The sequence below is a fragment of the Olea europaea genome, chromosome 12 (assembly GCF_002742605.1).
Source record: "Olea europaea var. sylvestris chromosome 12, O_europaea_v1, whole genome shotgun sequence".
Taxonomy (NCBI): Eukaryota; Viridiplantae; Streptophyta; class Magnoliopsida; order Lamiales; family Oleaceae; genus Olea; species Olea europaea.
The window spans coordinates 13436302-13456613 of record NC_036248.1 but is presented as its reverse complement, the minus strand read 5'-3'; the positions used below and the strand labels follow the sequence as shown (position 1 = coordinate 13456613).

The 20312-nt window shown below is 33.2% G+C and overlaps 3 protein-coding genes across 4 annotated transcripts; 1 reads left to right on the top strand and 2 right to left on the bottom strand.

Annotated features, from left to right (window-relative positions):
- Positions 1-2609: 2609 nt before the first annotated feature.
- LOC111405741 lies at positions 2610-3310 on the bottom strand. The gene has a single exon (XM_023034764.1). It carries the CDS (start codon positions 3232-3234, stop codon positions 2791-2793), a length of 444 nt encoding a protein of 147 aa, XP_022890532.1. The 5' UTR covers positions 3235-3310; the 3' UTR covers positions 2610-2790.
- A 4822-nt stretch (positions 3311-8132) lies between these two features.
- On the bottom strand, positions 8133-13348 carry LOC111405740 (GTP-binding protein SAR1A-like). Its single transcript, XM_023034763.1, has 3 exons — positions 13058-13348; positions 12815-12946; positions 8133-8778 (listed from the first exon to the last, which is right to left on the bottom strand). Exons 1-3 carry the CDS (start codon positions 13184-13186, stop codon positions 8458-8460), a joined length of 582 nt encoding a protein of 193 aa, XP_022890531.1. The 5' UTR covers positions 13187-13348; the 3' UTR covers positions 8133-8457.
- A 3929-nt stretch (positions 13349-17277) lies between these two features.
- Positions 17278-20108, top strand: LOC111405738. 2 transcript variants are annotated; one of them, XM_023034761.1, is made up of 7 exons: positions 17279-17518; positions 17606-17677; positions 18277-18344; positions 18599-18734; positions 19347-19427; positions 19541-19636; positions 19829-20108. In XM_023034761.1, the coding sequence occupies exons 1-7, from the start codon at positions 17381-17383 to the stop codon at positions 19913-19915; spliced, it is 678 nt and encodes a 225-aa protein (XP_022890529.1). In that variant the 5' UTR covers positions 17279-17380; the 3' UTR covers positions 19916-20108. The 2 variants fall into 2 exon arrangements, with proteins under 2 accessions (XP_022890530.1, XP_022890529.1); XM_023034762.1 differs by lacking the exon at positions 18277-18344 and having other exon boundaries at positions 17278-17518.
- Positions 20109-20312: the final 204 nt, after the last annotated feature.

Genomic DNA, 20312 nt, shown 5'->3' with positions numbered 1-20312 from the left:
TGCTAATGGTTTTTGACTTCCCAACTCCAAAACTCAACACGAAAAAAATGATTTTCACCAATTATTCAAGTGGAATCCTTTCGTTGACTACTAAAGTTCCAAGTCTTGATTTGTTTTGTTTCGAGAGCACATTCCATTATTTATTTAGTTTCTGGAATGAATTAGAGAAAAATTAAGGCCTTACACGTCGAAATGGCGGGATATCGAAAGTAGAATATGTTGGAACATGTATGTGTGTGCAGTTGAAAAGTAGTGTCCTTCCGAACATACCGTTTACTTAATTGTGTATTATCGTTTTAAAGAAAAAGAGTCAATCTTTTGTGTTGACCAAAATTGCATTTCTTCTTTCTACATTTTTCGAATTCGATATTGTTCAATTTTTTAGCACATAAAAATGTTAATAGTCAGAAATATAAATCATGCACCATTATTTTACAAACAAATAAATTCTAGATTGAGCATCTTCAAACAAACTCTTTAAATATAATATCCTCTCTATTATAAGAGTGCATCTTTAAATTTATACTCTAAGAGACTCTTTAAATTAATATTTTAATTTAAAGAATGAGTTTGACTCTCCCAATTAGAAGAGACAAATCCACTTTCTTAATTAAATAAATTCAAAGTATTTCAATTTCAATGGAAGAAAATAATGTATTAATTTGGATATAAGCTAGTGAAAATATAAGATCTAGAAAAATAATAAATATTTTTTGTGAATAGTAAAATTAAGTGTTAAATACAAAGAATTTGTTGAAATACTTAAAAAAAATTTGAATTTTCTTGGAGATGCTATAACTCAATAACAGCACACATGATATATGATATTGCATTAAAAATTAAAAGGGTAGCCGCGTGACAATGCCAAAAATCGATTTTTTTTTTCTTTTTATTTTTTTGGATGAAATAGAGGCTCCTAGATAGGAGCTAAATCCTGAGTTACTGGACAAATTTCATGGTTCACGTGGGCGCTGCCATGCACGAGAGGGGGGCTAGCCAAGCCTAGCTCAGCCCATAAGCAAATTGGTACGTGAAAATGGAAATTTTAGTCCAATTTCATGGTGAAATCAAAAGAATAAAAATTTAGTCCTGCCTAAAAATTAATTTTAAACAAATTAACTTCATTTTCAACCCAATATCAACGCCCAGTTATTGAAAAGTATTTTAAAATTTTAAACAATTACATATTTATTTTATTTACATTTATAATACACAAATAAGTCGTTATCAAATTAGGTATTTTATTTCATATATATATATATATATATATATATATTACTAAGTTTAAAAAGTTCACTTGTAATCAAATTAATTTATTATACAAGTAATTTTTACTGATTAAAGTAAAGATAAATGACATATTTTAATAGTATGAATAGTGATGGGAAAAATTCCCCCCTCCGGCTTGGCCGGGCAGGACATCCCCCCTCGCCCCACCCCCCGAAGAAAAAAAATAATAATAAATGGGGCAAGCTGTCACGCCTCCATCACTAAGTATGAGATATCACGTTTGACTAAATTTAAAAGTAATTAAATTAATTTTATGTATTTTTCATATATTACTTATCTATGCTCATAAATTAAAATTTTATTTATTTCAATCACATGAAATAGATGTTATTATCAAAATAAGTAATATGTTCTATATTTAATTTTATTAGTAAAAAATATATTTATTAGAACTTTGTCATGAGTATTCAAAAATATATTCTAATCCACTTTTTCACAAGTATCATGAGTTTAACCTTTTAAATTAAGGTTTTGTTTGAGCCCCATTATTTCCTCATTAAAATAAAAAATATGACCGTTATCTATCATATCAAGTCACCACATTTGACTTTTTATCTATTGTGTGGAATCCATAACAGCTATATTTTTCATTCTTATTTTAAAAAAAAAGTGGCTTAAACGGGGGGCTAAATTTCATGGGCATAAAGTATTTTTTATGATGGCATGAGGTTATTGAAAATAAATTTAAACTTCAACCAACCCTAAAAAATCTTTCTAGCTCCTCCAAAATTTCACTGAAATAATCTGACTTTGATTCCTCCGATCTTATCTTTCTACCAAATACTTCTTCGTCTTCGTGAAAACGTTATCGTGTCCCACACCGCCACTGGTCGGACAAATTCTAACAAACAAAGGGAGAAACCCTGATGAAGATAAAACGGACTTAAGTTTCAGAAAAGAATTTGCATTCTCCGAAGCCTTTCGGGCTTCTTCAGAAGACAACGCCTCTGGTTTGCCTCTCTTGACCGGAAGCATTATATAAACCTTTTTTATCTCGAGTTTTGGCGTCGGCTTTTTTCCATTCATCACCGGCTTGATTTCAACCACACCTGCTGTGGATGCTCCAGCAGGAGCTCTACAACTGTTATAGGTTCGTCGTACTTGAAAACAACGCCGGTCGACAAATGACTTTTGCGGTGGCATTCGACAGCTTTTCGAGATAGAATTTCCCATTAGAGAATTTAAGCTTGTCAATTGTCATGAAAATTCGCAAACTAGATATGATGAAGATCAAAATCATTTTCTTTCTTCATTTTTTATTTTTCAAATATAGATACAAATTGCATGGAGGATAGAGACAGGGCGCTAAGTCGTACCAGGAAGAGGAACCGTTCAAATACTATAATAATTTTTGTATAATAAATTTTTTAAACAAAATATCCACAAACTTGCCAAATGAGAAATTTACATGACAAAGCTTGAATAGGTCTCGAATCTCCTTTTGTGTGGAATTAAAAATATATAATAATTCGAAACCCATACAAAAATTTAAGAAACCCCTCAAATGCCCTCTGAAATTGGTTCTAGAGCAGGTTTCCATGGTCTTAGCCGTTGGTTGAGAATCAATTTCACCGGAGTATCAATTTCCTCATCGGAACTTTCAGTCACCACCGGCAGAACCTTGGAACTGCATCGTTTTGCTTTACCATCACCGGCGGAAGCCTTGATCACTGCCATCTCCGATTCGGAGACCTTACTATGAACTCTACGTACAGGAATCCATATATAAACTTCTCCGGCAGTTAATTCTTCATCGGCTTTCATCGCCGAAAACCGGGAATCCGATCCGGAAATCTCAACGGCAGGCGAAACAACGTGACCTGGTTCTTCAAGCATTAGATCTGCAGCTGTTGAAGGGATCTCAACAATCCGAATATTTCCATGGAGATCAATAATTTTCGCTGTTTGCGATTCGACAGAGCAACAAGAAATGAAATTGCCCATCAATATATGTGAAAAATTGTAAGTAATTTGATGAATTCCTTTGCTTAATTGATTCAGTGGAGGAGTTGCATTTTATTCTCTCCGGATATCCCTATATATAGCGGGGTTGGGGGAGAGAGTCAAAGAAATGAGAGTGTTGACTGTAACGTGTTGGAACCAAAGCCAAAGGGGGTCAGACTGTGTGATTCACGCTGATTACTATTTCCTCCCTAAAGTGGGGCCGGGCGAAGGTAAGCCTATACCCTGATAGTCTCTTTTCGAAGAACCCCTGTACAGGCCACACACATTTAAGGGGTGGGCCAAACGGAGGCTTTATGTAGTCCATGTTTGGCTACATTAATTTTAAAAGAGAAAAATTTATAAACCATGTATTAACTATGCACAGTTCAAAAATCATGTTTAAAGTTTAACTAATGTAAAAATCAGGCTTTTATCTAATTAATTAAAAATATTTGTTAATCAAATATAATAAAATTACAATTATACAATTAATGATCACGTGTACACATTTATAAGTCACAGATTTATTTCTTGGTCACATATTTACAATTAATTGGTCACAAATTATTTCGAGATCACGAATCAAAACTTTGATAGGTCACAAATTATTTCATGGTCACGAATCACAATTTATCCATCAATTTTATAGGCCACAGTTTATGTCATTGGTTACAAATCTAAAAAGTTATAGGTCACGAGTCACAACTATAGGTCACAGGTCACGTAATTTTGAATTTGATAGTCACAAATTATTTTTTAGTCATAAAATGATCGAATTTCAAGGTCACAGATTAATTGTTGGTCACAGACACCAAACACCGATCTCGATCCACCTCAGTACATGGTCACAAATACTCCACCACCAAACCTACCATCATTGCCATCTGAACCACACCATCGCTGCCTAAACTAAATCACCAACAAAAACTGTCACCGTGTCCTTCACCACACCACCACAACCTCCAACAAAACACCGATCAAGAAAGCCGACCACAAACGCCACCACCGCACCCACGTCCACGCTGTACAGAGTCTACCACCATACAAGACACCGTCATTGCACAAGACACCATCCAAATCCATCGCCAACCAAACACATCGCCACCGCAACCTCACGCCCACAGCCATCACCCTTACCACCAGCAACACAAACCCCAAAACTACTCCACACCCACTACAAAAATCAAATTCACAGTTGAAGACCGCCGCCGCCACCACGATTTTTGCAACACCACCGTCACCAAACTGGAAACAGCAATACCACCACCGGTCAAATCCACCACTACCGCCTGTAAGTTGTAACCTACCTAGATCTACTGTAACCCTATTCGTGGTAGCGAAGCAAAGGAGAAGAGAGAGAAAACCAATAGAATAGCCACCGGTGAGGATGCTTTTGAGCGTCGCCTCCGTCGTGATAGCCGTCGTCGTCGTGAATCGTGATCGACGGTGGCGACGATGGTGTTTCATGATCGAGAGAAGGCAGAGTATGGAGATGGTAGAGAGAGAACAAAACATGAAATTAGGGTTGGGAAAATTGAATTGGAAGAAATTAATATTTAAATTATTAAATTAATACCTGATTATTGCATAATGAAACTCTAGCCTTGGTGTTTGAATTGTAATGTTTAAACCCTTGGATTTATGTAATTTTCCCATTTTAAAATGCATTTTTTTTCTTTTTTTCAATTAAACATTTTTTAAAATAATATTACAAATAAATTTAAAATTTTTCATTCTTTTTTAATTACACATTCTTTATAAAACTATTATTACAAAATAATTTTTTTTCTAAAAACTAATAGAACTCAAACGAGGCATAGTATCATCCTTCTAATACTTAAATCAGCGAAGAAAGGAAAAATATTTGTGCGGAGTGTACTTGAGTAATGACTTCGTCCCTGTTTGTCTATCATTCTTCAAAATTATTTTCATTGTACATTCTCACAGTAAAGTATTTACACATAAATTCATTTTCTCTATTTTAGTTTTCCCCTCCCTTTTGAGAATGTAATTTGGAGCAGTAGATTAATGAAGAATGCATGATTAAAAAATTAAAAATTTTTATTTTACGTGTAATATTATTTTATTGAAAAATATGGTTATAAAAAAGAGAGAAAAATATATTTTGTAAATAATGGGATCAAACAAGTGCTCATTTTGTTCAAAAAAAACCCTTTTTAATAAGCATCAAACTGGAGCTTAAGGAGGACTTAGGTCAGGATTTGACATTTGAGTTGGGTTGGACGTGAGATGATGGAGTACATTGCTAGTGGTATTAATGCCTCAGGTAACTGCAACCCATACACCATTTCATTATTTTTCACCAAATTTCATCATTTTTCATCAAAAACACCCCTCCAACTCAACATCAAATCTTACACTATTTTGCATCATATAATAAAAATTTATTTTGCCCTTTTTCATGTATGACCAAGTTGATATGAAGGATATTTGTATCATTTTACATCATACATAAATTTTAATTCGTAATTAATTAATAATAATAATAATAATATTGATAATCATCATTTGTAATAAACTTTAATCGTGTAATTGATAATAATAGATGAACAAATTAAAATAAAAGTATTCAAAACGAAATGCATTAAATGAACATTTGTGGGATAATTATATGAATCCGATAATTAAATTAAACACTAGATTGACTTCTCTATACCATAATTTCGAGATTCATATTTTCTTAGTTGTGGTATTTTTATTAATTGTGCTACATTTATAAAATATATTAAATAATTTCATATTTTCATAAACAAAATGTAATTATGTATGTAATAATTTATGTAGTAGTAAATCGAGTAAATAAATAAATTTTCAACTATATAAATTGTTAAAAATAAATAAATATTGTTCATTTGGTGCAACTTTTGATGTAATGGATTGGATATGATTTTTAGTTTAGTGCAAGATTTGGTGCAAAATAATGTAGGGTTGGAGATGGTCTTAAAGGAGATACCAAAACACCAAAATGCATCAAAAAGTGGTGCTAAATGTCTCAGTGTAGCACTTCACTTTGCACCATTTTGCATAAAATTGGTGCAAAGTCAATTTTACCCTTTGTTTTAACTTTTCAAACAAATTGATTAAGTGTATTTGTGTTATTTATGTTATATATTTTTAAATACAATAAAATTTTACTACTATTACTACTACTACTACTACTACTATTATTATTAATGTACAAAAAATAATAGTTAATGAATTAATTAAAATAAGAATTAAAAAAATTAAAATATATGAAACACGGTTAGGTAAAGTTAATATGAAATATATTACAACCATATACACATATTGCATTATTTTTTTAATGGTGTAATTTAATATTTTCTTTTTTTGTAGTGTTTCTATTGATTGTACTTTATTTTTTTATATATCTATTAATGAATTTAATATTTTCGTTTAATTTAACGTAATCATTTATTTAGTAATTTATGTAGTTGTAAAATAAATAAATAAATAATTTTTCAAATAAATAATTGTTAAAAATAAAAAAATGAAGAAAATGATTAAACGCTGTTCATATTGTGTAAGTTTTGATATAATGATTGGAGATAATTTTTATTTCAATGTAAAATTTGGTGTAAAAATGATGCAAAACTTACTTCAAATTTTATTGTAGGATTGAAGATAACCTAAAAGATGACCTAAAAGTTTTATTGCCAAGTTCATCCCAGAGACGAGTTATAGTTGAAGTATTCTACTAGAGAGGATATGCAGCCATTGGCGTATTTAGTGGAGGGACTGGACGGTGCTACTGCCCGGCCCCGGCCCCTGTATGCGGCCGGAGACTACCATTGGAATGGTGATGTTTCAAGTAGGAATCTTAAAAGTGAAGGCTTTTTGTTCACATCTTGGATGGTGACAGGTCTCTTTATTATTCGGATTTTAATTAGATGTCACCACCACCACCGATTCGTCATTCAATGTTTTTTTTTTTTTTTTGGGATAAACTTTTCAACATTCTTTCGATGGCCACATGTTTTGGTGAATATTCCATAGTAGGTCATATTGTCTTTATATGTTTGACATGTTTTTGTCGAGGTTTATAGATTTAGGTAGCCTCTCCCCTTACATATTTGACACGCTTTCATCATGTAATATGTTTAGGCTGACTGGTATCTAGGATAAGAATGGGCATTCGTACTTGCAGCTCTCCAATGTCGTATGCGGATTGGGATTGTTGTCTACGTAATAGAAAATGAAAAGATTTCCAACTTGGATGGTATTAATGTAAAAAAAGGTTGAACCCCAACCTTAAGGACCCCCACCGACCCTGCTCTGGGCCATTGTGGAGGAGGTAAATCACAGAATGTGCCTCCCAGGAGCCAGGGTGGAGAGCACATGGATAGGTCAAGGCTGTTAACCCATATGGTAACTCCCGCTTGCAACAAAGCAAATTCCACCTTGCGGGGAATCGAACTCTGCACACTGCCGCGCTGAGCCCTATCTGCCCTCCCCTTTGCCACTGGGAGATATGCCCTGGGGGCGTATGGTATTAATGTCTTGTCTACTCAGTAGAATTTCCAATTTATTTTTCGCTTTTTTAAAACTTTTTTTTTTTTAACACACTCATTTTCAATCACATATTCATATCATATGAATAAAATATTTTACACGTAAAATCAATTTTTTTTTCCTAATTTTTTAACCTATACGTTCTCCAAAAATTTACTGTTCAGAACAATATTTTTTCAAAAAAAGGGCCACCTAAGAGGACGTAATCACAAAATTGGTCTTCCATGTTTTCCCTCTACAGCTCGAGTGCGGTCTACATGGACATTATAATTTTATTTTATTTTTTTAAGAAAAAGAAAAAAAGAAAGAGAAAAACCATTGCACACCTGCTTTGAAGAAATAGACATGGCCTTTGGAGAAATGGATAGTTCTGCAGCACAAGCAAATTAACACATCATCTACAAAACCCTCCAGAGAATTGGAAAATGAAAGAAAACATTTGTTTTAATTCTCAACTCCAATTCTCATAATATTTTACAAAAAGTGAACACTAGAGAAAATATCCATTTTTCACGCTTTAACAAAATTCATAGAAGACGAAAAAATCGAAATAAGGAAAAGGTTGTGGCTGAAGATAACAGACTCAAGCACAGTGAAAATACTGAATTTTCTTCTTTCCTTCTCTTTTTCTTTTCTTTGCCCAGAGAGGAGATGGATGTAACTAATGGAACATTATTCCGAGGGATCGCCCTACTTTATATATTGAGACACCCATTTGAAGCCGTCACCATACCCCATTTTGCGTACAATGCTGCACATGAATACCTCCAAAGGGCGCACGTTAGAATCTGCAAGATTCACCTTCCCTTTGCCAGTGGTTACGCCAGTGAGGCCAAGGTGGTAGCGCAACTCATCTTCTGAGGCAGCATATGGTATGTCAATCTTGTTTCCCAAAATGAGGAAGGGCACATTGGCGAGAGCCTCATCAGAAAGGAGCGCGTCTAATTCCTTCTTTGATTCTGCAAAACGGTCCTTGTCATAGGCATCCACCAGATAGACTACAGCATCAACCTGCACAAACATACAGGGCATGCGTTAGTACCATATGAGAAGCATAAATCACAATGCATCATATTTAACGAGACAAAAGATATTATGAGATTCAACAAATGTAGTTTGTTTCCCCATTGTCAACAGCACGCTGGGGTAAACCAATTGATCTTTTAAATGCTGAGGAGAATAAAATCACAGGTAATACATAGAAGCATACCTTGGGGGACAAAAATAAAATAAAATTACAGCTTGCCATGATGTATTATCTATTAAAAGTGATGGCATCTACACAGTATCAATCTTTTTATAAAAGTAATAATTTCAGGCTTAACTATATCAACATTATTTCCTCAAGGTTATATATGGAGATCAGATGGTGGGTGGAGGGGGCTGGTAAAGGTGCAAGATTTGCCAAACTTCTCAAATGCTGAAGTCTCGTGTTTCTTGATAATTGTGAAAAATTCACAATCAGTTAAGAGCATCAGCATTTCCATACTTGAATTCGACTGCAAAGAACTAAAGAGAAGCATATTCATAATCAACTAAACAAACTATTGTGCCAAAAAATTCTGAAGCTATTTGCATCTCCCATATGGGTTGTACATACATCTTGGTATCACCGTCTCATCGCTGCTTCCACAGCCAAAAAAACGTGAATAAATGAAAAAGCAAAGAATCCTTGAGCCCAACTAAACAAAGAAAGGATTAAGTGGATAAAGGTATAGAAGTACAGACTTGATCATAATAGCTCAATCAAATCTGTGTCCAGAGAGATCATTAAGTGGAATTGGCTGTAGTTTATGTGCCCTATCTGAAGGTAAAAATCGATATAGCAATAACCTATGATGCACCAACACGGACACATGTGTTTGACACGATACGTGTCTGATAAGCCAACATGTATTTTTTTTAAAAGTATTGGCACAACACGTTGATTAAATTATTAAATTTCTTCATTTATATAATATGAATTTAGTTTTATACTTGCCATTAGTTTTTCTTGTTGAAATCTTTTAAATATGAGTATCTATTTGTTATTTATTAATAATTTGAATTAAAAAGATATGATATTTCTAGTAAAAATAATAATAATAATAATAATTATGACAACATGTTCGAGGAGTGTCGGTATCGGACACGGACACGCTGCTTTAGTTGAAGTGTCCATGCCACAGAGGCAATAACATTTGAAATTGGCTCACTCTCACCATCTTCCCACATTGGACAAGCTCATTTGGGCCCAAAGTAATTTTTAAATCTCATCATTCTAAAGAATGACGAATGCATGGCAAAACCAAAGCCCTTTTATAAATTATAATATAGTGCCAAGAATTGCAATTATCAACTATATGCATGCTTATAATTTTTTTTTTCTCCCTAAACAATCAAAGGCAAATAATACATTCCAACTCTGCAAACACACGCACTGCATATCCCCCCAAGCCTATGGATAATATAGACTTCTTGCCAAATTCCAAAATGAGAATCCACTGACCTACTTGGTTAGAAGCCCAACATCTGAAGTAGAAACACAAACTTCAGAGTTTAGAAGGAGGCTACATGAAATTAAATTAGAATAAAATTAACACAAACATTCAAATAATATCATGGATATCAATTTTTAGAAAAAGAAAAAGAAAAAGAAAAAATAGGACGCTGTGAGAGAATACAAAAATGTAAAGCCAAACATTTAGAAAAAATTGTCCAAGTAAATAAAACATATGCTAGAGTACATAATCATAGGAAAATGACAATTTAAAAAAAAAAAAAAACCCCCTTGTATTCTTAAATGGAATTCAATTGTTCTCAAGTGATATTTGTAAGACCTGCACCTATGGCCTAATTTTGTTAATTTACATTTAGCCCGTTATAAAAAAATAATAGACGCGATTATTATTTAGCCTCGATCAATTACATGAAAGTCTATTATGTGAAATAATAGTCCACACCTTTTTGTTTTATTTTTCTTTTTGGGCTTAAGCCCAAGTTGTTAAAATCTTATTTAATTTTAATTAAATAATGAAAATAATGTTTTAATTTTATCTCTTTTAATTAGATAGAAATTTTAAATGACTAAGATAAAATCAAATTTCTATTAAGATAATATTTTAATTTTATCTATATTTTATTTAATGTTAAAAGATAACTGATATAATATTTCAATGTGATATCAATTAAAATTGAAATATTAAATTATAAAGACAATATTTTGATTTTATTTCTACTTTATTTAATTTTAGAAATTATGGAGATAATTTTTTATTATTATTATTTTTTTTTAAATTCATTATCTTATCCCATTAACTGATAAATGGTTGAGATAATGATAAGATTTCATCACTTTTATAATCCAAAGTTCAATTGAATTAAAACTCTCAAAGTATGTGCGCCGCCACCTTATACCACTTTCAGGAAACTAATGGTTCGTGTCAATGAAGGATGAGAGCAAGTGAAAGAGACCCACCAAGCTTACTTCTGTCTATTTAAGAACTATTTAATTATTGGTTTGATATTAAGACTGGTAAAACTTCTAGTATTTTCTTTTATGTCAGTGTCAATTTTTTTAAGTTTTGTATTCACTCTTACTATTTCATGATATTATTTAAATAAATTTCAAGCTTTTTGAAAGTGCAATATAGTGTTCAAAATACGATTTTAGGAGCACTCAAACTTTAGAACTCGGGTTGTCACAATATTTCTTATGGTAATTTATATGGTTCATACATTTGTAAACTAAGAAAAAACAATTTAGGCCTCGTTTGATTCCCATTTTTCTCAAAATGCATTTTTCTCTCTTCTTTTCAACCACAAATTTTTCATTAAAATAATATTACATGTAAATCAAAAAATTTTCATCCACACATTCTCCATCAATCTACTATTCTAAAATTCATTTTTTCCTTAAAAATGGGCGTCAAACACCCTGTTAGTAAAACTTTTTTTTATTTGAACAATTTCCCCATCTTCTTCCGACCCATATCAACAACCCCCTCCCCCCACCACCCACACCCCCAAAACTTTTTTATTTGGTCCTTTGTTTTTACCTTGAGTTTTTCTCTCCTCCCTTTCCATATGATCTGGAGTGGTTAGTGGATTTCTTGTTTGTGTTTAGCTGAGGAGCAACCATAGTACTCCACGTTTTAAGTTTAGTGATCAATGGGTCTGCTTTCATATTGGTTCTTGGATTGTGTTTGCCGCCTCTAAAGACTGGGTAGCTGGTGGGCAATCTCGTTCACTCATGCTTCATGTTCCACCTGATCGTAAACTTACATGGAAGACTTTAGTCTCCTCAAGCTGTGATTTCAAGGTTCAAGGGGGTTTGCATTGTGTTGGAAGATAGGTTGTATGGAGGGATTGGTTGGTGGAGGGTTGTTTAGCTAGTGGGATAGGGCTCTTTCTGGGCGGCAGGAGGTGATGAGACTCCACTCTTTGATGTATTTTAGTTATTAGACAGTTTTTCTGATAAAGCTTTAAATAACATATGCTCCAAATGAAAGAATAGGTGGAGCTCAATATAACAGAGTGCAAAATTGCCATTGAATGTCTAAATATATATCAATAAGCATAATACTTTTGAGCGATTTGCATAACTGAAAATAGAAGAAATGTGTACAGAAGCCATGCAGATTCACATGATGCAATTGTGACACTAACTTCATTTTACTTGCTTTCACTAGAAACCAGCTCAAAATGCCCACCAAATTATGTCATGCACGCAAAGCTTTCCAACGAAAAGGTTACTCCCCATAAGATTCATAATAATCATTTCAACCACAAGTTATACAGATCACTGAAAACATTAGCAAAAACCAAGCCATGAATAGATCAACTTAGTTGTACACAGGCTAGAAAGATCCGATCAACAGCTTAATTTCTGCTGTCTTCCCACGGTAAAGAATTTCACAGCAAATCGAGAATTCCACAGAAACTATATAAATCCTATCTAACCAAAACGTAGAAGGATATGTCAAATTTGGATCCCATTCTGTTTAAGACACACAATTAGCATAGGATACATAAGTATCTATATTAATCATGTGGGCATGCTGCATACCTTGGCATAGTAGTCCTTCCAGACTCTACGGGCGATCTGATGACCTCCCAAATCAAAGGCTTTGAACTTAATTTTCCCAATACTCAGCTCTTCAGATGTCGGATATTGCGTTGGCTGATGCTGCACTAATCTCTACAAATAACCATATTAAACCCTCAAAATCAATGTAAAAAAAATTATGCTATACATATCAATTTCATCATTTCCTATAATTCTGAAAAACAATAAGATAAAAATTATTACCTCGTCCTTGAGCATGTGAAGGAGGGTAGTTTTACCGGCATTGTCGAGGCCAAGAAACAAGATCTTGGCCTCTTTCTGCCACAAGCCGAGTGAGGCCAAGACGCCGTAAAACCAGTCCAAAAGAAACATTTGTATGGGATTTCTGGACGGGAATTTGAGTGCAATTCCGACAGATCTGGACTGGGATTTTTGAGGAGAAAGGAAATGTGGGAATGGGAGGTCGAATTGATGGTGATACAGCGATGGCGGTGAAAATGAAATAACTAATCCTCAATCTATTCGCCTCTTTGAATTGGCTTTTAGAGTCTGTTTGGCGGGATTTTGGAAATTGATTTTTTGATCGTTAGAAGAAAAGTGGGGTCCATCTATGAGAGAAGAAGTCAAATATAACTGTTGAAATAATGAAATAACGATGAAAAAATCAATTTTTTAGGTGAAAAAATCGAGCCCAAACGGGCTCCTAATCTTTCAAAAGCAACGAGTTAGTTGTAAATTATATTTTCAAACAATAAAATATCCATGAGTGCTTATTTCGAAAGTTTAAAAAGTTCAGGTAAAAGTCAACATTTAACCTTGAATCGCACATTTAATAGGATCCACATATTTTGTCAACTTTTCACTTTGAAGTTTTCAATAAAAAAGACATTAAATCATCTTGCCGTTTAAGTTTCTAATGATTATACGACGGTCACTCGCACGGTACATTAATCTAAGCCCCTGTTTGGTAATAATTTTTCACCCAAAAAAATTAATTTTTTAACCGTTATTTTACTATTCCAACCATCATTTTTTACTTCCTCACTCACAGTTGAAATTCACTTTTCTTTCTAACAATCATAAAATCAATTATTATAATCACTATCGAACAAACTCTAAAACTCTATGTAAAATTCTAATGAGTAAATAAACTAATACTTGAGTCCTCCATTTAAATTTTGGAGGATAACTTCATTGAAAAGTATCAACTTATTACAATTACCTGAACTCATTACCTTATACCCTTTTCTCCTATTTATGATAATAAGTTTATAAGTAATTCATCTTAACGAAACAACTATAAGCCCCTCGATTTACAAAATCTATCACAGTTGGGAACTTCACGATGATTTAATAATCTTAAATTTTATGTTTTCGGGTTGGTTGGAAATTTTCTCATTGGATAGCGGAAATCCTATTCACGGATACTCTAAAGAGAGTTCTTGATTGAAAAGTTATATACGTGAATCCAAACTGGACCGAGTGCAATAATTGGGCAAAAAGATAGGTCAATTTGTAAGATCATGTTGTCCCTATTCATAAAATCATATTGTTCTAACGGTCGAAATCTTAACATTTTCAGCAACACCGGGCCTAGCAAGTTCTGTTGCATTAAATTGAAAGGAATCATATTCATAAAATCATAAATTCCATGTTGAAATCAAAGAGACAACAAAAAGTGCGGAAACATACCTTGATCCATGAATCTTACTGCTTTAATTGGGTTTTGATCTTCCAATTGATACGTGATTTTCCTTCCTTTTGATTTTCTTGAAAAGTCTCTGTTGATGGGGATGCAGAGATATCATAAAAAGAATCACGTTCAAATTGGGGACCATAACCACTTTTAAAATAACTGCTATTGGCAGTTATTAACTTTAAATTATTTCAAATCGGCCTCTCATCAATTCAAAATAACACCTTCTGGTCTCTACACTTTAATCCCATAAAATTTAATACTCATTAGTCCAAAATTAAATCCAATGGATCACTTTATCGACTATATTTACTTTAAAATAGCACCACACATTCTAATAAATGTACATGTGTGGTCCCCAAAGTTGGAATTTTTTCCAACAAGTTCGACCTAGCTACCACTGGGTTTGACATCTTTAAAATCTCATAACCTACGTTGTTAGCTAGATATGACTGAGGTTTGAAAATTCCGAACATTCTCGATCAGTTGTTGATTTGTGATCGAAGTCGGAAAATTTTGTGATTGTGATATGACGAAGCTGAAACTCAAGAATTGTTGGGTAAGGAGCACCGCATAGGATTGAATATTACAATGAATGATTTGAATAATATCCTCCGAAGTTCACTTCGTGCAGTAGCAGTTTATCAACCTCTTTAACTTCACAACCAGTCCTCATTTGACTCCCCCAGAATGGTTTGAATAATATCCCCTCAATTTCTGTTGATTAGCCTGTTTGTTGTTGCCCGCATATAAAGAAGTAACTTATTATCAAACAAAAATAAGTAACTTATTATCAAACAAAAATAAGTAACTTATTTATTTCAACAGTTACACATGAGACTTTTTTCAAGATAGTAACATATAAAGAACACTTTATAAATAATTTTTTACTTGAAGTTTCGACGTACTTGTTCCTGTGCATCCATTCATGTATAGAACTTATGTGCCCACTTTCGGATCTAGCAAAGAGGGGTCGTGTTTTTCCTTTGACTTTACCTCTTATTGTTGAAGCAAAGAAAGTAGAAAAAATAAAATAACACATTGAATTAAAATAATGCTTGCTGTAAGTATAATTCGGGGATTGTAACCATATGATGAGACACGTGATATGATGTGGGAGGTGAAATAATGAGATAAATTGAACATGCGTATACGAGACTTATTTTATTGTCTTTATCATTAAATATCACTCCATGTAAAGAGCTTTCCTGGTTAATACATAAAGCATTACTCATTCAAACATGAAGTAAAAAAATCACTTAAAGCAACTTTTACTTATTTTAAACGTAATCAAACATTAACGTTATTCATAGACACCCATTATAGGTGCATGTGATTATCACTCTTTTCATAAATTAAAAGGGCTAACATCTATATTTATAACAAATAATATGTTAATGATAGGAGTGAGGTTATCCCACGTCTTACTGGCAGTTGCAGTGTGGGGGTTAGATTCCTGAGACATGAAATTAGACTTCTTATAGTTGTGGGCGTAGTGTACAGGCAGCTCTTGTTCCCTGCAATGTTGGGGCACATCCCGCGATTTACCTCCCTCACAAAGCTCTATGAACGAAGCGATAGGGCCCTCAAAGTTGGGGTTCAACTTTTTTTTAACAAATAACATATTAAGCTCCTATTTGGTTCTCATTCTTTACTCATTAAAATAAAAAATATGATCGTTATTCATCACATCAAGTCATCAAATTTAAATTTTTATCTTTTATATGGGACCCGTAACAATTATATTTTTCATTCTCATTTTTTCAAAAAATGAGGAACGGCTAAATTTTTTAACATGCCTAGAGAGACTTAAAAGTTGAATTTAATTGGGAAAAATGCACCGTCGATCCATAATATGGGCCCACGGAATCTAGCTAAAATTCATCCGTGAGAGCGCGTTTCATCGTCTTCGATGATTTAAAAATGGGACCCACCTTTTTAAAATTTCTGGTGATTAAAGCCGCTAATCCGCAATCATACAACTCACATTCAAACATTGAAAAAGCAAGAAATTTCATATTGAAAACAAGAATATTCAGCACATAATAATTGTCGTAGTTGAAGCAATGAAATAAATTATTATTATTTTCCAATTTTTTTTTCCCTAATAAATTTTGATCAGGTGCCCCCTCAATTTTAATGTAATTACAAAGCATTAGGGTTTAGGACACAAGGAAGGTATGTAATTGACTTCTTTCTTTTTTCTTTTTCTTGTTTTGATGTAAGAAACTAAAATCGATAGGCTCAATAGAATTTAATTACATAATCACGATAAAGATAGCAAATAAAACCAATCAACTAGAGCAACTATACTACCATCTAAAATAAGTTGATAGTGGTTCTATATTCCGACAATTATAAATTATTCTCATCTATGAGGTGAGTCAATACAATTGAAGTTTGATTGATGAAATTCGACTTGATAGCTAAGTCGACATGCTTACGCAACTCTACATATTGACGCTAGTTCATCCTATTAGATTTTCTTTTAATATCATCTAAGTAATAGAATGCGAAAAAGTGATAACAGCCTTAGTGTATCTGGACAACATAACCAAATAGTTATTGACAGTTTAAGATGAAACCTCAAGACTAAATATCAAAAGGTGGAGAGGTGGAAAAGTGGAGACTAAAATGTTCTATTTTGAAAGTTGAAGATGAAAATGTAGCACGAGCAATAGGCTGGGGACCTTCACAGCTATTTTCCCGATACAGTATTTACTAATGTCATTAATTATATATTTTAAACGATCTCTGTTTTCTTGTATTTAAGGAAAAAGATACAGTTCTTTAAAGTCCACAGGCCTCCGATCAAATAGAGAGAGAGAGAGAGAGCATCATAGTACCAAAATAAGCAATTTGAAACTGGCATGGAGGATTTTGTATTATCCATAGATGATAATTTACAATTATCTTTTGCTATACATGTATGCAGAATCTGCTATGAACAAGAATTCGAAACCTCCAAAAATTTGGAAGCTCCCTGTGCTTGTTCTGGAACTGTCAAGGTATATGTACAAATTTCGTTAATTCTTCAAAACTTTTCTTGCTTTTTTTCGAACTTAATCACTTATTTTGGGTTTCTGTCTTTCCAGTTTGCACACAGAGACTGCATACAGAGATGGTGCAATGAAAAGGGAAACACAATTTGTGAAATTTGTTTACAGGTTTCAAATCATGCCTTCTCTTTATTATTATTATTTTTTTTTAATATTTTTCTTTGGTGCAAAAACTTATGTTGTTTTGTTCAAGTTTTCCGTTCAATAATTTTGGGAGAATTACTGAAACTCTAAAAAATTCTTAGACAACCTTTTTTTTTTTAATTCCTAGTATTAGTATGCTTAAAAAATTTAATTATAGTTGAACTAAATAAGTTTTTTAGTTGGACAAATTTGGAGAATGAAAGTTCAATTCTTCATATTTTTACCTAACACCATGTTTGTTAATTTTGTAACTTTTTTTTTTTTTTTTTTTTTTTTTTTTTTCTGAAGTATAACAGTTGTAACAAAAACTTACTTGTGAGTTAAGCCAAAATAGTCTTTTCTTAGAAATCTCAAAATGGGAATTTTCTAGTTTGAAGCTACGCAACATCCTATTCTCTCAATATTTTTCCATTTTGCTGTCTTTTTCAAGGACTGGCGGACTGGATAATTTTGAATACTTGAAACGGAAAGCGATAGTTTATATCTATATTATTTTTCATATACTTATGAAAACGACATTTTTATTATTATTATTATTATTTGTAAATTTTTGTATGGTACAGAAATTTGAACCTGGATACAAGGCTCCATCCAAGAAGGCCCAGTTAGTTGACACAACATTAACAATAAGGTATGCCTCTGTTTTTCTGGTCGAACTAACCATCGTTTGCAATTAATAAAAGATCGATAAAGCAAGTTTGGCAAAGTTAGTTTCAAGTAATTCCTTGTGTCAAATATGTTTGGCTCGTTTTCTGACAATATACACCAAGACAAGACTTAGCATATATCGTATGTTGGACCAAACACGGTAAAGAAAAAGAGATGCGTGAGCTGTTTTTTCATTTTCACATGTAATTAACGTTGTACGTTGGGTATTATTAACAGAGGAAGTTCAGAAATTCCAAGAAGAGAAGCAGAAGAAGAAAATGGAGATGTGCTTGAAATTGATGACTATTCCCAAGAATGCAATTCAGCTTCACATACAAGTGCAGCCAGTTACTGCAGATCAATGGCTGTCACTGTAAGTTCTTTTATTCAATCTTGTTCAACCGTCGATTTCATATAATCCAAATGATATAAATGGTACTCACACTGTCATCTGGTCAATATGTATTATTGGCTACCATTTTTTATTTTCACACTGAAAATATCCTTATCTGCAACTTTCTATTAATGTCAAAACACGTCAAGCGGTCACTAAAAAGGTCACAAGAGCCCACATATGGGGTCCAAGCTTGGGCCAAATCTCATTTTTAAGGCTTGGTCCGTGCCTTGGCTAGTATAAACGAACTCTAAACCAGCTTGGATCGGGCTTTGTTCAAGTCAAGCCAACGGGCTCTTTTGCCACCGTTATGTAGATCCCGTATGACCCATCCCAACTCAAGTTGTTCGGAATCCTATACAATTTCGAACCACCTCAAACCAATACATGTTTGATCACCAATAGTTAAAAGGTATCGCATGGTTCAAGAAATGGATTGATTATATTATCTAGTCTAACGATACGATACATACTTCTAAATATGTTGTCAACCATTGGGAGGAAAACCAATGCTCTTAAATCACGAGTGTCATTGCTCCCTATTTTTAGGTATTTGTTTTGTCAAAATTCATTTGCCATTCAAATTTGCAGTTCACATTTCTGCTTCTGATGAGACATTCGTTGGGCGTGCTCACTGCAGAAACAGGAGATTACCCATTTTCACTTTTTACAGTACGTTCCTAATGTTTAGCATAAAAATGGTATTCAGAGCAATAAACTACTGTATAAAGTATACCTTTTGCTTTAAACTGCACTAATATTCATTTATACAAATACTTGTACAGTTGCTTATTGTTAAGGCTAGTGGCATACTTCTCCCAATGTATATACTGATACAATTGATCAACAAAATTCAAAGCAGTTTGAAGCAACACGATCAGGTTATTCTCTTCAATCTCACTTTAATGAATTATTCTACTGTCTAAATAAGTAACTCTATTAGCTATAAGTACGAAAAACACGCACACTTGCAAGCACAGCCAACTTGCTTATAAATTATGAAGCAGTGAATTGTTGTCAACCTCGTAAACTCGCCCATATTCCAACTAAATCATTTCATTTTTCCATTTCAGAGCTCAGATAACGTGGAATTTAGCTCTGATGATGAAGAAAGCTATGAATCTGGACGTTTTAATAACATCGAAATACAGTCTCAATAGAGTTTTTGTTTTACTTATTTGTGGGTTGAATTGTACTCGAGCAATAATTCAAAGCTTTCATGAGTATTTCCTTCTACAGATGAAAATGATCACCTAAGTTTAGCAGATACATTTAGGGGGAAAAAAGGAAAGTATTTCTCCATTATCTACAGAAATTGGCACTAAAATAATACCTCGTCAACCAGTTTCTTCATTTACCCACAAAATTCAAACTGGTGACCTAAAGTTTTCAGGTGTCATAAATATTGGCAACGTACACCAAAGTTTACCAACCAACACACAAAATTGAGAATGCAAATGAATCGATGAAGTAACTTCTTTGACCTGTACTTCACTGCAACCTCTTTTGCTGTCTCAGCTCCCCTAACACCCCCCCCCCCCCCCCCCCCCACCGGGG

Bases quoted from the DNA above. Each gene is read 5' to 3' on its own strand.
- LOC111405740 (XM_023034763.1), bottom strand. From the start codon at position 13,186: ATGTTTCTTTTGGACTGGTTTTACGGCGTCTTGGCCTCACTCGGCTTG. The intron at 12,947-13,057 runs GTAATAATTTTT...GGTTATTTGTAG, and splicing joins TTCACATGCTCAAGGACGAG to AGATTAGTGCAGCATCAGCC. The intron at 8,779-12,814 runs GTATGCAGCATG...ATGTTTGTGCAG, and splicing joins GGAAGGACTACTATGCCAAG to GTTGATGCTGTAGTCTATCT.
- LOC111405738 (XM_023034761.1), top strand. From the start codon at position 17,381: ATGGAGGATTTTGTATTATCCATAGATGATAATTTACAATTATCTTTT. The intron at 17,678-18,276 runs GTTTCAAATCAT...TGTATGGTACAG, and splicing joins TTTGTGAAATTTGTTTACAG to AAATTTGAACCTGGATACAA. The intron at 19,637-19,828 runs GTTATTCTCTTC...TTTCCATTTCAG, and splicing joins GTTTGAAGCAACACGATCAG to AGCTCAGATAACGTGGAATT.
- LOC111405741 (XM_023034764.1), bottom strand. From the start codon at position 3,234: ATGGGCAATTTCATTTCTTGTTGCTCTGTCGAATCGCAAACAGCGAAA.